Genomic DNA, 14,784 nt, shown 5'->3' with positions numbered 1-14,784 from the left:
TCTATTTAGATTGATTGTATTTCTTTTTGATTGTATTTTCTGTTCATTGATTAATAAACTTAATATTTCTAATTTTCTCTTTCTTTTTGTTCAAAATCTTATTATTTACCTTTATTGAAACTTTTTAAGAGTTCAAATAAATGCAGAAGTCTATTAAACAGAATCGGAATGAAATTACTTGGAATCTCATGTCAGGTTTTGTCAGCATAGCCTACAGGAGCATCTCTTGGCAGATGATAAAAATTTAGGGACTCCTTTCCCTTATTGATATCAGGTCAAGTTTATCAGAAAGGTAAATCAGATCTTTTTCATTCTTTTGATAACCCCTCCAACCAAAATTATTTTGGTACCCCCTCCCTCAAAACAATCCTTGATACGGCCCTACTTTTTGCTAAGTTTAGCTGAAATCTGACAACCCATTCTAATTGATACCCTGAGTATAACAGTTTAGGTGCCATATGCACCTTACTCAAAGAAAAAGTATCGAGTCTGATCCATGAAATAGATCAAGTAGGACACTAGGACACTAGCAATCGCTTCCTCGTCCCTTCCGCTTCTGGCAAAGATTTGATCTCTGAGATCTGAGGCCGTTTGAATATAAAAGTATGGACAATACAATCCTTAGGTACATTTCTAGATTTAGTACAAATTTCACCTACATATGGGGTCAACAAAAAATTCTTGATTAACGATATATTCAACGATAATTGGTTTAGACTGAAATTAAATAATGATAAGAGCTAAGAGCACATATGGCACTTGTGACGAGGCCGGAATAGCCAAGAGCTCATATGGTATGAGCTCTAGCAAAATTCTAAGAATCAATATATTGATTTAGAAGGAAAATAAGATGCTTAATGCCGGTCGGGATTTAAAATAAGAGCTCTGAGTCACGATGTACTTTTGAATATCAAAATTCATTCAGATCCAATCACCCACTCGTAAGTTATAAATACCTCATTTTTTCTAATTTTTCCTCTCCCTTCAGCCCACCAGATGGTCGAATCAGGGAAAACGACTTTATCAAATCAATTTGTGCAGCTCCCTGACACGCCTACCAATTTTCATCGTCCTAGCACGTCCAGAAGCACCAAACTCGCCAAAGCACTGAACCCCACACCCTAACTCCCCCAAAGAGAGTAAATCCAGTACGGTTACGTGAATCACATATCTACAACATTTGCTTATTCAACCCACCAAGTTTCATCCCATTCCTCCACTCTAAACGTTTTCCATGATTTCCAATTTCCCACTCCAACTCCCCCCAATGTCCACAGATATGGTCGGGATTTGATATAAGAGCTGTGAGACATGAGTTCCTTTTAAATATCAACTATCATTAAGATCTGGACAACTGTTCTTAAGTTAAAAATACCTCAGTTTTTCTAATTTTTCCAAATTAACACACACCCCCAGCTTCTCCAAATAGAACGGATCTGTTCCAATTATGTCAATCACGTATCTATAACTTATGTTTATTTTTTCCATCAAGTTTCATCCCGATCTCTCCACTCTAAGTGTTTTCCAAGATTTCCGGTTTCCAAGATTCCTGTTTCCCCCCTCCAACCCTCTATGTCCTCGGATCCAATTCTAATTGAAAATGGAGCATCTGAGCCATAAGATTCTTCTATACATCAAGTTTCATTAAGATTCGATCACCCATTCGTAAGATATCTCGGTTTTCACGTTTTCCAAGAATTCCGCTTTCCCCCTCCAACTCCCCCCAATGTCACCGGATCTGGTCAGGATTCAAAAACAGAGTTCTAGAGCACAAGATCCTTCTAAATATCAAATTTCATTAAGATTTGATCACTCGTTCGTAAGTTACAAATAGCTCATTTTTTCTAATTTTACCCAATTAATCCCCCCCCAACTCCACCAAAGAGAGCGGATCCGGTCCGGTTGTTTCATTCACATATCTTGGACTTGTGCTTATTCTTCCCACCAAGTTTACTCCTGATATCTCTGCTTTAAGCGTTTTCCAAGGTTTCCGGTTCCCCCTCCCCCAATGACACTGAATCCAGTCGGTATTTAAAATAAGATATCTGAGCTACGAGGTCCTTCTAAATATAAAATTTCTTTAAGAAATGATCACTCCTTCGTAAATTAAAAATACCTCATTTTTCTAATTTTTCAGAATTAAACCCCTTCCCCCAAACTCCCCCAAAGAGGGTGGATCCGTTCCGGTTATGTCAACCACGTATCTAGGACTTGTGCTTATTTTTCCCACCAAGTTTCATCTTAGTCCCTCCACTCTAAGCGTTTTCTAAGATTTTAGATTCCCCCCTCAATTCCCCCCAATGTCAATGGATCCACTCGGGATTTAAAATAAGAGCTCTGAGACACAATATCCTTCCAAACTTCAAATTTCATTAAGATCTGATCACTCCCTCGTAAGTTAAAAATACCTCATTTCTTTCTAATTTTTCAGAATTAACCCTCCCCCTCAACTTCCCCAAACAAAGCAGATCCTTTCCAGTTATGTCAATAACGTATCTAGGACTTCTGCTTATTTTCCCCACCAAGTTTCATCCCGATCACTCCACTCTACTCGTTTTACAAGATTTTAGGTTCCCCCCTCCAACTCCCCCAATGTCACCGAATCTGGTCAGATGTAAAATAAGAGCTCTGACACACGATAAACTTGCAAACATCAAATTTCGATAAGATTCCATCACCCGTTCGTAAGTTAAATATGCTTCATTTTTTCTATTTTTTTCTGGATTAACCGGCCCCCCCACTCCCCCTTAGACGGTCAAATTAGGAAAATAACTACTTCTAATTTAATCTGGTCCGGTCCCTGATTCGCCAGCAAAACTGCATCGTCCTAGCTTACCTGGAAGTGCCTAAAGTGGCAAAACTGGGACATACCGACAGTCCGACAGACAGACAGAATTTGCGATCGCTATATGTCACCTGGTTAATACCAAGTGCCATAAAAAGGTTTTTTAAACCGAAAGTAACATCAAAAGCTAAAACAAACCAAAATTATTACGTTTACGGGGGGAGGCTGCCCCCTAATCAATACTTTGCTCTTTGCGGTAAAGGTTTTTGTAGAATATTTAAAAAGGCTTTCTTATTTTAACTAAACAGCCTTTGTATTTCAGGAGTCGTTCTTAAAGAACGACTCACACCAAATATATGCAGAAATATTCTAGTTGCATTTATTCAATATAACTGCAAAATTAACTGCAACAATCTTTACCATATTACAGTTCTAAAGCAAAACTTGTGATTCTTACACTTTTTCAATTAATTCGCTCATTCATCCATTCTACATAGTTACAAAAAAAAATGGAAAATCTTGAAAAAAAAGCTTTGTTCTACGAAGTTGTTGAAGCGAGAAAGTTATTCTTATTTTTTTTCAAAAAATAAATTGTGCCTATCATATATTACTGCAAACCTTTTACCAAAACCTCTTTCCCAAAGAAAAAATTCGAAGAAAAATTTTTATTCTTAATATCTTTTTAATTTTACATGTTTCCCTTTCGAATATATTACCTTTTCAGATATTTACATGAAAGCTGCTTTTCTAGTTATGCTCTACACCACCTTCTCATTATTCAAATTAAATTTTGAATATTTCTTGCAATTTACATCAGATTTTCATATTTTTTTCTTATTTTTAAATTAACTTTTGACAAAACAAACAAAATAATGGTTAGTAATTCTGATTTACGATTTACGACTGTCAGCTAACAACGGTATTATCTTAGGCAAGAGTATGTATCATACTCATACTTCTTAATGTTATGGCATTGAGCCACCTCGCTAATTTCATTCTTAAGTAATGGCTGGTCCATATATAAATAGAAACCCAAAGAGACTCCCTATGGGCCCTCAAGAAATTGTGCCTATGACAAAAAAAAATAAAATAAAATGAGAACAAATACTAGCAAGAAAAATGAAGTACTGACCACTCCAGTGTTTGGATCCTTTGCTCCATTGCTAAAAGTTGATGCTAGAGTTGACGAACAACTTTCATCATAGTGAGCATTCTGGCCATCATTAATTGCAGAATTAATAGATATAGTCCACATTGAAGCCGCATACCCGTCACAATTACAGTCATCGTCTGCACCCCCATCTCCAGATGCCCAGACGTAAATGTTTCCAAGTCCATTACGACCCTTAAAGAGTGTAATTCAAGGCTTAAATTTAAGATAAGGCAGTCAATTTTAAGTTTTAGTCATTTGAAATCATAATCAAAACCTTAAGAAGTTTCTGAGTGGAAAAACGGCAAAACTTGTTTATTATACTCTAAAGCTAAGTTTACAGAGAAAACAGGGGAGTAAAAAATTTCAAATTAACGTTTCCACTGTCAATTCTTGGCCATTGAAAGTACACTTATTTAAAACATTTCCAAGATATACCTGGAAAATTATAGGGAAGAGACTACTTGGATTAAATGGATTGGCCAGGTATTCAATGGTCGTTCTTTCCAATGCTATTAGAATGTCATCAACAAAAACAAACTCTAGCCTATGAAAAATCTCAAAAATCCTCTGGTTTTGGTACCACCTCTTAGTGTAAGCAGCGAGGCATTCTCTAGTCATTCTTTTTAATGGTATTATAATGTCATTAAGAAAAATTGACTCTCGCTAATTAAAAAATATCAAAAAAATTTCTGGTCTTGGTTTAACCTCTTAGCGTAAACAACGATGCATTCAATAGTCTTTCTTTCCCATTATATTATTTGTCACTAAGAAAAATAAAACTCTGGCCTATGAAAAAAAAGCTGAGAAAATACCTTAGTTTAAAAAATGGGGCAAGCAGGGGGGAAGAGTATTTGGGGCCCTTGGAGGAGGGAAACGGATGACCATAAGTTCCTTCAAGGAAAATGCCATAGCATTGATTCATTGGGGAGCATAAATTTGCTGGTTTATTCAATCCAAACTCATGTCAGAATAAAAAAAGTGATAGCAGATTTGTCACTGTTTTATTTATTAAAATTTGGTTTGTATTATAAAATATATCCCATTTACTTTACCCAAGCGTTTGTCAAGACCAGTTTCAAACCACCCAAAATAAAAAATTTATTCATGCAATTCTCATGACCTGAATATTAGATATTATAATAACTGGTCTATTCTCTTATTCAGTAAAAGTCGAATAAATGTTGATCATGTACTGGCAGGAATATGTGGGTCATTCGACCAAATTTTGCTCTAGTACGGTTACGCTAAAGAGGTATCTTTAGGAGTATTGTGCTCCCCATTACTCATGTCCAAGCCACCAAAGCCAGTCTTTAGTGATTCACATACCGAGTTGACCAAACTAGTTCATTTATGAATATTCGCGTGTGAAATTTCATAATAAAGCTTACGAATGAAATTGTTCTTTACGATTTGTACGAAAATGTCTAGCTAATTCTCTTTTTTTTTCTTTGGACATGCTTCTGTGACCTGACTTTTTCTTATAATCAGAATATTTTACTATATTTTTAGAATATTTTCGCCATCTCTTGGATTGAAAATATAATTAAAATGCTAGTTCTAAAATACATAGTAACAAAAAGTATATCATCCACGGCTCTTTTTTTATAAGACTTTTTTACTATTTTCTTTTGACCAGTCAATCTTTCACATAACATTTAGTTACCAGTTAATCAACGTATCAACATCAACGCTCATATTGAAATCTCAACTTTCCTTTCCCTCTCTATTTATTTACATATTTGACTCATTTTAAAGTTATTCTTACTGTAGTATTTCTTGGCCAATCAACTATGTTCAATCATTTTGTAGGATCCAAGGAGAGCAAATAAAAAATAGGTCCTGCTTCATAAGAGTTTGAAAGCCAAAATTAAGCAAGTAAAAATCAAAACTAAGTTAGGAGGAACCTTTGCAATGCTGGGAATAGTTGAAAGTTAAATATATTAGTGGTATTAGAAAGGCGGTTGGGTTCTCGCGATGAATTTAGGCAAAAATCGGATTTATTTCAAAGTAATATTTATTTTTTCTTATCAGTCCTTCTTTGCTACTTTACATGGCCTAATAAGTTAAAAATCACAAATTTTATACAATTAATATAAAGTCGAACTGGCTGCACCTTAAAAGACAAAAACATAACAAGCTCATATACCAAACATTTATAAATATAGAAATTAACTTGAGAGGGAAAATTTGACCATTCTAATATTTATTCAGTGTTTGTTTGTTTATCTATTTTATATTGTCTTTTAATGTGCTATTAACTGTTACAACCGTTTAAAACCGAGTGGTAGGAAAGGAATGAACTTCTTCAGTAGAAACTCTAGTAAACTCGTGCTGACAACACTATATTCATCATAAGAATATAGTTTCAGTGCCGATTCCAGACATTCAGAACTTACGTAGCATTGAGATTCCTGTAAAAAAGCCTTGGGTTAAGAAGATTTTCATAAATTCAGAAAAGGAGGGTATTTTTACAGGGTTGGCGCCTCCTTTTGTTCCAACATGGTGATTATACATAGTAAATTTTAGATAATTCACAAGGAAACATACAAGTTGGCTATTCAGGAAAATTTGCTATTTGAGATAAATATAATTGTGTGGGTCTATACAAAATCATTTAATTTTTTATACCATTTTAGGCTGCTCGCAGTTTGTTTACTCTATTTGTTAATGCACCACATTGTTAGACCCCTTAGATAGTATTATCTTTGTACTAAGTATAAAAAACAGGTTTTAACTGAAAGTAAGTAGCAACATTAAAACTTAAAACAAACAGAATTTGTTCTGTATATGAAGGGGTTGTCCCCTCCTCAGCGCCTCGCTCTTTACGCTAAGTTTTTTTTTATTGTTTTATAAAGTAAAGTTGTGAGAAGGAATCAAACTTTGAAGAGTGGGACTGAGGAGGGGACAGACCTTTCATATATGGAATAATTTTCGTTCGTTTTTAGTTTTAATATCACTCCTCACTTTCAGTTAAAAAAAATTGTTTTTTTTATTTAATTTCTGAACGTTTTGAATTATAGCAGGTTTTGAATTTGGGTCACCGTAAATGAATAATTAAAACGAAATTTACATATTAATTTTACTTTTTTTTTAACTAATAATAACCTTATAATAACCTAAGTTTGATTTTTGTTTTATTATTTAAGAATGACTCTTGAACCACAAAGACTATATAATTAGAATAATAGCCTCTTGTAAAAGTTAAAAAAGAAACTTTAGCGTAAGAGCAAGCTACTGAGAAGGGGCAATCTATCTCATATACGTAATATTTTCTGTTCGTTTTAAGTTTTAATGTTAATTCTTACTTTCAGTGGAAAAAACTTGATTTTTGCTTAATTGCTGGTTATTTTTCAAATTTTGTCAGGAAATTCGGCTCCCCCTCAATGGAAAATTTTCTTCCCCCACGTGAAATTTGTCCAAGGAAATATTATCCCGCGTAACTTAAATAAGCGATATTTGTGGAACTAATTTTGTAAGGCATAGTAACAAAATGGGTCAAAAATACTTTTATGAAAATGAGAGTCACAAGTTGAGCCATTTTGAAATAACTGAAATGAATGGAAGAATAGATCTTTAAAAGACCAGAAATTCAACAAAAAAAGAATTTTTTTTAACTGAAAGTAAGAAGCAACATTAAAACTTGAAACGAACAGAAATTACTCCGAGTATGAAAGGGACTGTTCCTCCCTCAACGTCCCGCTCTTTACGCTAAAGTTTTACTCTTTCTCTCAATTCTACTTATTAAACAGTAAATAACTTTAGCGTAAAAAGCGAGACGTTGAGGGAGGAACAGCCCATTTCATACATGGAGTAATTTCTGTTCGTTTTAAGTTTTAATGTCGCTCCTTAATTTCAGTTAAAAAAACTTGTTTTTTTTATTTAATTTCTGGACGTTTCTGAATTTAGGCAGGTTTTAATTTTGCTCTCCACAAATGAATAATAAAAACAAAATTTACGTATTAATTTTTCTTGCTAATTGGCTTTCTCTTAGTTTTGATCAGATTTTATTAGTTTGATTAGTTTTGATTTTGATCAGTTGCCCTCCAAAGTTTTCGGTTACTTAAAAAGGCAATTGGAATTTTTTATTTTTAACGAAAGTTTTTATTAGTAAAAAATATACATAACTTGTAAATTAACTCACGTGACGAACTTCTATATTCGTATATTTTTATTATGTATAGGAGGGGGTTTGCCCCCTCGTTAATGCCTCACTCTTTGCACTAAAGCTTTAATTTTGTCCCAATTCTTTAAGATTGACCCCTGAATCACATAGGCTGTAGAATAAATAGTTGAAATTACTAAAAACACTTTAGCGTAAAGAGCGATCTATTTAGGAAGAGATGGACGCCCCCCCCCCACATGCGTAACAATCTCTGTTCGTTTAAGTTTTAATGCTGGTCCCTACTTTCAGTTGAAAAAACTTTTTCATATTTATTTTTTCACTGTTTTTTTTTTATTTTAAATAATGCTAGAAAATCCTGCGCCCCCTTCATGGAATTTCTCTTCTCCCATGACAAATTCCTCCAAGGGAAGATCCTTCCACGTAGCCCCCTCGCCTCAACCCCCCAACCAAAAAATCATCCTAAAAGGTCTCTAAACTTCCAAATAATCATTGTATGTAAACGCTGGTCAAAGTGTGTAACTTGCAGCCTCTCCCCTGGGGACTGTGGGGGAGTAAGTGAGCCCAAAAGACATAGTCATTATTTTTTTTTACTATGCTGAACAAGATCGCTATCTCAAAATTTTGATCCGTTGACTTTGGGAAAAAATGAGCGTGGGAGGGGGCCTATGTGCCCTCCAATTTCTTTGGTCACTTAAAAAGGGCACTAGAACTTTTAATTTCCTTTAGAATGAGCCCTTTTGCAAAATTCTAGGACCACTTGGTCGTTACGATCACCTTTGGAAAAAAAACAAACAAATAAACACGCACCCGTCATCGGTCTTCTGGCAAAAAATAATAAGTTTCACATTTTTGTAGATAAGAGCTTGAAATATCTACAGTAGGATTCTCTGATACACTGAATGCGATTGTGTGATTTTGGTTAAGATCGTATGACTTTTAGTGTGTGTTTTCCCCTATTTTCCAAAACAAGGCAAATTTTCTTAGGCTCGTAACTTTTGATGAGTAAGACTAAATTTGATGAAACTTATATATTTAGCATCAGCACAAGAATCCAATTCTTTTGATATACATATTGGTATCAAAATTCCGTTTCTTAAAGTTTCGTTTACTATTGAGCCGGGTCGCTCCTTACTACAGTTCGTTACCACGAACTGTTTGATATACGTAATAATTTATGTTCGTTTTAAGTTTCAATGTTATTCATTACTTTCAGTCGGAAAAAACTTGTTTTTTTTATTATTTAATAAAAACCACAAGCCGAACACATACAATATCTTTGGTTTATTGTCACATAAAAATCATAGTTATAAAGCTGCTTAACGTAAAATTAAATGCTAAGATTGGCCGGAAAATATTAAAAACAAATTATTGCTTATATCAACCATTACTTTACAAAATTTGAACTCTAGCGTAAAGAGCGAGGTATTGAAGAGTGGACGAACCCTCTTATATGTGCAATAGTTTTTGTTCATTTAAATCTTTAACCTTACTCTTTACTTTCAGTTGAAAAAACTTAAAATTTTCTTAATTTAATATTTGATCGTTTTTTAAATAATTCTGGTATATCCAGCACCCCCTTCATGGAAATCATCTTCCCATGAAAAATTCCTCCATGAAAAAATCCTCCCACGTAACCCAATCCCCCCACCAGAAAAATCCCCCTGAAAACGTCTGTATATTTACCAGTAACAAATACTATATGTAAGCAATGACAAAGTTCATAACTTACGGCCCTTCCACCGGGGACTGTGGGGATTAAGTCGTCCTCAAAGACATAGCTATTAGACATTTCGACTATGTTGAACAAAATGGCTATCTCTAAATTTTGATCCGGTGACTTTGTGAAAAAATGAGCATGGGAGGAGGCCTAGTTGCCCTCCAATTTTTTGTCGCATTAAAAGGGCACTAGAACTTTTAATTTCCCCTTCGAATGAGCCTTCTTGTGAAATTCTTGGACCACTGGCTTGATACAATCACCCTTGGGAAAATCAACAACACATAAACACGCATCCGTGATCGTTCTTCTGGCAAAAAATACAAAACTCCACATTTGTGCAGATTGAAGCTTGAAACCTCTACAGAAGGGTTTTCTGATACACTGAATCTGATGGTGTGATTTTCATTAAGATTCTATGACTCTTAGTGGGTATTTCCCCCTTCTTCTTGAAAATAGGGCAAATTTTCTCAGGCTCGTAAATTTTAGAGGGTAGGACTAAACTTGACTAAACTTATCTATTTAAAATCAGTGTAAAAATCCGATTCTTTTGATGCATCTATTGGTATCAAAATTCTGTTTTTTAGATTTTCGGTAACTGTTGAGCTGGGTCGCTCCTTACTTACAGTTTGTTACCATAGACTGTTTGATTTGAAGTTCTTGTGGCTATAGGAAAGTGACAGCGGGTTTGAAAGGAAAAACGACCTGAAAAGTTGTTAATTTCAAACCTTAATTCTTTTAGGTCTTATACATCAAAGTTTCCAATAATAAAATCTTGCAGGGTGTTTTTTTTACAAATTAAATTTTCAAGTAATAATGTAAAAAAAAGTAAAATGTAAAAATAACTCGCCTCTAAGCATAAGGTTCCATACATTAAAAATAAGCTTATATAATTTCCTGATAACTGTTAGCAAGAGCCACTGAAAAACATGAGAAACCACAAGCTACCTCGCATGTTTGTTCATTCATAAAATTGATTTCTTAATAAATGTTGTTTTTGTTCTGTTTTCTTTCAATTTTTCTTTTACTTCATGTTTCCTATGTGTTTTTATTAAGGACCATAATTACTATTATTATTATCTGGCTCAATTCAATTGCCAGTTTTTAACTATATTTGGTTTTACCACTAAATTTAATGTTTAGTATTTGTTGATCACTCATTTGACATGTTTAAACACGGAGTTCCTTCTTTCTATTTGATTTACCTTATTGACTTCTCTTACGATTGCACTCGAAGTGGTTTTTCTTGGTCTACTTACTGTTTTTTCTAACAAGTGCGGAACCTCAAGAGGCTGAATAAATATCAATAAAATTTGGCTAAAAGAGGATCCACAGAATTTACTTGAATCCCATTACCCTTTGTTTCATTGTTGATTAATAGTTAAGTTGATTAATTTGTTTCAAATAAATTTGCAAGCGCGATGACAGATTATCGAAGATTGTCCTTTTTGGCCAACCGTCTGGGGCTACACGGAAAGTAGGTCGTCCTTGTCTGGGTTGTGAGGATGTCATAAATAAAGATTTAAAGGAAATGGGAACTTCCTGGGAGGGTGTAAAGAGGGAGGCTTTAAATAGATTAGGTTGGTGGAGGAGCGTGCGTAGCTGTGCTGGCCTAAGGCGGCTTGGTGCTGCAGTGAGTTATTAGTAGTAGTAGTAGTAGTACTTACATATATATTCATGAATAGATTTATGGGAGGGGGGTGTTTGGTTCTTGATTATTCGACAAACAACGCTTAATTTCTTGGTTTCTCTTTCTTTCTATTTTCCATGCAAAGAATGTGTAAAGTAACGAAACAGTAAAAGGAGAGACAGAACCAGTTTAGAATAAAGAAACAAAAGTACTTGTGTATTATTCAGAACATACTCAATAAGTGAATTTAGGTTCTTTCGAGAAAAATTTACGATGCAGGTACATTTTAAGACAAAATCTGGTTTCATAGCCGCAAAGACAAAACTCAATTTAGTTTGCTACGCATAGTGATAGAAGATAATGTCTGGACACGGATTTTGAAATGAAGATTTGGGATTTGCCAAAGACTGAAAAAGAGACAATTATATTTTTCCAGGATAAGGGGTTGTTGCCCACAAAAAAAGAGTGCGTCAATGGACACAAGATGACTTTATACTCTTACGAGAAGGAACCTTTAGGTTAGGTTAGGTTTACCTAATTAAAATGTGCCTGCATCGTAGTTTTTTTCACGAATTACCTAACTTCACTTATTGAGTATGTTCTGAATACTACAAAAGTACAAAAACAAAAACCTTGATCTAAGTCTTGTTTCACTTTATAAGAGTTGATGCCTTTTTTCCTATATATGTCTTTAGTAATTATGTGTCTCTTGGTTATGTGCATAGTTACAAGATTAAAAATGTTTTATCAAATTCACCTCGTTGACTCCTCTAACGATCGCCCTCATAGTTGCATTTCTTGGTCCGTCAACTGTCTTTCCATCATCTGTAGGGCCCCACGAGGCTGAATAAATATCGATCAAATTTGGCTCATGGCCCATGGAATTTGCTTCAATTAGATCAGTCATATATGGTTGATCAAGCATACGTATTCCTAAAAGTAACTGAGTAATTACTACTGAAAAAATCTAAAGTCATATTGTTGTTGGGCTATTGCTGCATGGACTATTAGGACACAATTTATCAAAATGCTGTAAACAGGAAGACCGGAATTTTAAATATATTTTAAAGTTAATATTTATAAATTTTAATGATACCTGACGACTCTTTTGGATTAGGGATATTTTGCTGAATAAAATCTAGGGGATAAGGAATTTGAGTAATGGTGTTTTTACTGGTATGTTTGAATGATTAAATGTGCCTCTCACTAAAAGAGACGAAATTCCAGAAGATTATCCACAGGTATAAACATATCCATGACAGGTATAAACATAATCTGCCCTCGTCGGAATAGCAAAAGACGGACATGTATAAACAAGTACAAACTTGAAAAAAAAGATCGGAAAAAAAGAAGAAAAACAGCAAAAATAGACATAAAAGTAAAAAGATTTGTGGGAGGGTCAGCTGATGGATCTTATTCCAATCAAATTGGTAATTTTTGGCTGATCAAGGCAACATATTGCAGAAAGTAAAAAAACTGGAGTCTTGTTTCTGGTTTGTTGATAAAAATAAGAGGACCATTAAAGCATTAAAAGAAGGCAAAGGGTGGTATCAAATGAATAGAAATATTAAAATACAATTTCATTTTAACCTACTCTGTCAATAAAACTATCTCCTCGCTATGAAACATCCATAAATAAATAAATGCCTGAAAACAGCTAATCAATCATGTTGTCTCATCGAAAATCCCATCTTGGTGAAAAAAAAATTAATGATCCTCCCTCATATCTTGTTTGACTTTGATTTGGAATTAAAATCAAGTAGTTGTGGGTATCAAGCCATGACTAATTGTAGAAAAAGCCAAGACAGATAGTCTGAGTGAGTAAGAGGCGAATCTGGCATAAGCTCTTATTAGGATTGTATAAAAACTTTCTTTGACATGTCATGGATAAAAGCACAAAAAAAAGTTGGAATAGCTGTAGATTACAGAAAGCGAAATGGGAAACAGGAAATAGAATTTAAGCACACGTGTTTTTTTATTATTATCATTATTATTGGTTGTTATAAATATGATTTTTCTCCTGGTCTTATTTGAAAAGTCTGCAGATTTCTTAACTTTTTTTCTTCTCCGTTATTTTTTTTAAAATTATTTTGTTCGTATTTTTTTATAAATACTATTCATTTATAGGTTGTGGGAGTGGTATAATTATATCCGTCTATTGCCAGTTTGCATTACGATTTCTTTTAGGCAGCCACTTATCGTGATAGTTGCAGTTTTGCTTGTGGTAAATTCCAATTTAAAACCATTTTTTCCTTTAAATAGCATCTATTAAATCTCAAACTAATAAATCTAAAATTCTATATAACCGTCATTTTTTTTATGAGATATAAATAAATATACTTTAGAATAGCCGGCTGCACGATGTTTTGATTCATTTTAGACAAGTTTCGGGACAATGTGCTCTAACTAGGCGGAAACGCTTCCCGATTTCCTCCATGTATACCCATGCAGAAGCAAAATTGGTTCACTGAACATTATGCGTGTAAAGGATTCAAAAAAGCTAGATCACAGCTTTTCATTCCTTTTGAAACATATAGTGCCATCTAGTCTCCCGGTCAATACTATGTGATCAAATATGCAATTTTATTTAGCCAACAATCAAATTGGGCCCTGAATATAGTCACTTGTGCAGGGATCGCTGGAAAGGGGTGATGCATCCAACAACTTTATGCTAAGTCATGTTAGTCGTTTATTTTAATCTCAACCTGGTCCAGGCAGGGGTACCAGTTCAAGAAAATCTATGAGATTTCTTACTCTGTAAAAAATGAAGATACAAAAATAACTTATTTTTAAAAATTGATGAGGGAATTTTTACATTTTATTTTTCGTTTTATATGTATAATGAGAATTTGGAAAAAAAAGTATCTTTCTAATTTAGGGAGGCGATTGCTTCCTTTATCTCCCCTCCCTCAATTGGTGATCCTGGATGCTTAATTCAGCCATAGAAAATTTAAGTGGCACTTTCCTTCTCGTGGAAATAAATTAGTAGTTTCAAACACCTCGATACATGTTGCTATTAAATAAAAAAAAACAAGTTTTTTTTTAACGGAAAGTAAGGGGCGACATTAAAACTTAAAACGAACAGAAATTACTTCGTATGTGAAAGGGGATGCTTCCTCATCAACGCCTCGCTCTTTACGCTAAAGTTTGACTTTTTCTCTTAACTCTACTTTTTAAAACAGCAAAACACTTTAGCGTAAAGAGCGGGGCGTTGATGAGGAATTATTCCCTAACATATACGAAGTAATTTCTGTTCGTTTTAAGTTTTAATGCAGCTCCTTACTTTCAGTTGAAAAAATTTTCCCATATTTATTTTTTCATTGTTTTTTTAAATAATGCTAGGAAATCCTGCGCTTTCTTCATGAAAATTTTCTTCCCC

The 14,784-nt window shown here is 34.0% G+C and overlaps 1 protein-coding gene across 1 annotated transcript in view; it reads right to left on the bottom strand.

The window, feature by feature from the left end:
• Nucleotides 1-14,784, bottom strand: part of LOC136029425 (neuroendocrine convertase 2-like) — a 157,397-nt gene that overhangs the window by 31,860 nt on the left and 110,753 nt on the right. Inside the window, exons 7-8 of the mRNA XM_065707806.1 lie at nucleotides 12,163-12,338; nucleotides 3,918-4,130 (exon numbers count right to left, since the gene is read on the bottom strand). Of these exons, the coding sequence (XP_065563878.1) occupies nucleotides 3,918-4,130; nucleotides 12,163-12,338 (389 nt within the window). The remainder of the gene's footprint in view (nucleotides 1-3,917; nucleotides 4,131-12,162; nucleotides 12,339-14,784) is intronic.

Source organism: Artemia franciscana, chromosome 7, assembly GCF_032884065.1.
Source record: "Artemia franciscana chromosome 7, ASM3288406v1, whole genome shotgun sequence".
Lineage (NCBI taxonomy): Eukaryota > Metazoa > Arthropoda > Branchiopoda > Anostraca > Artemiidae > Artemia > Artemia franciscana.
The sequence above is the reverse complement of the archived record's forward strand: the minus strand, read 5'-3'. Positions and strand labels throughout refer to the sequence as shown.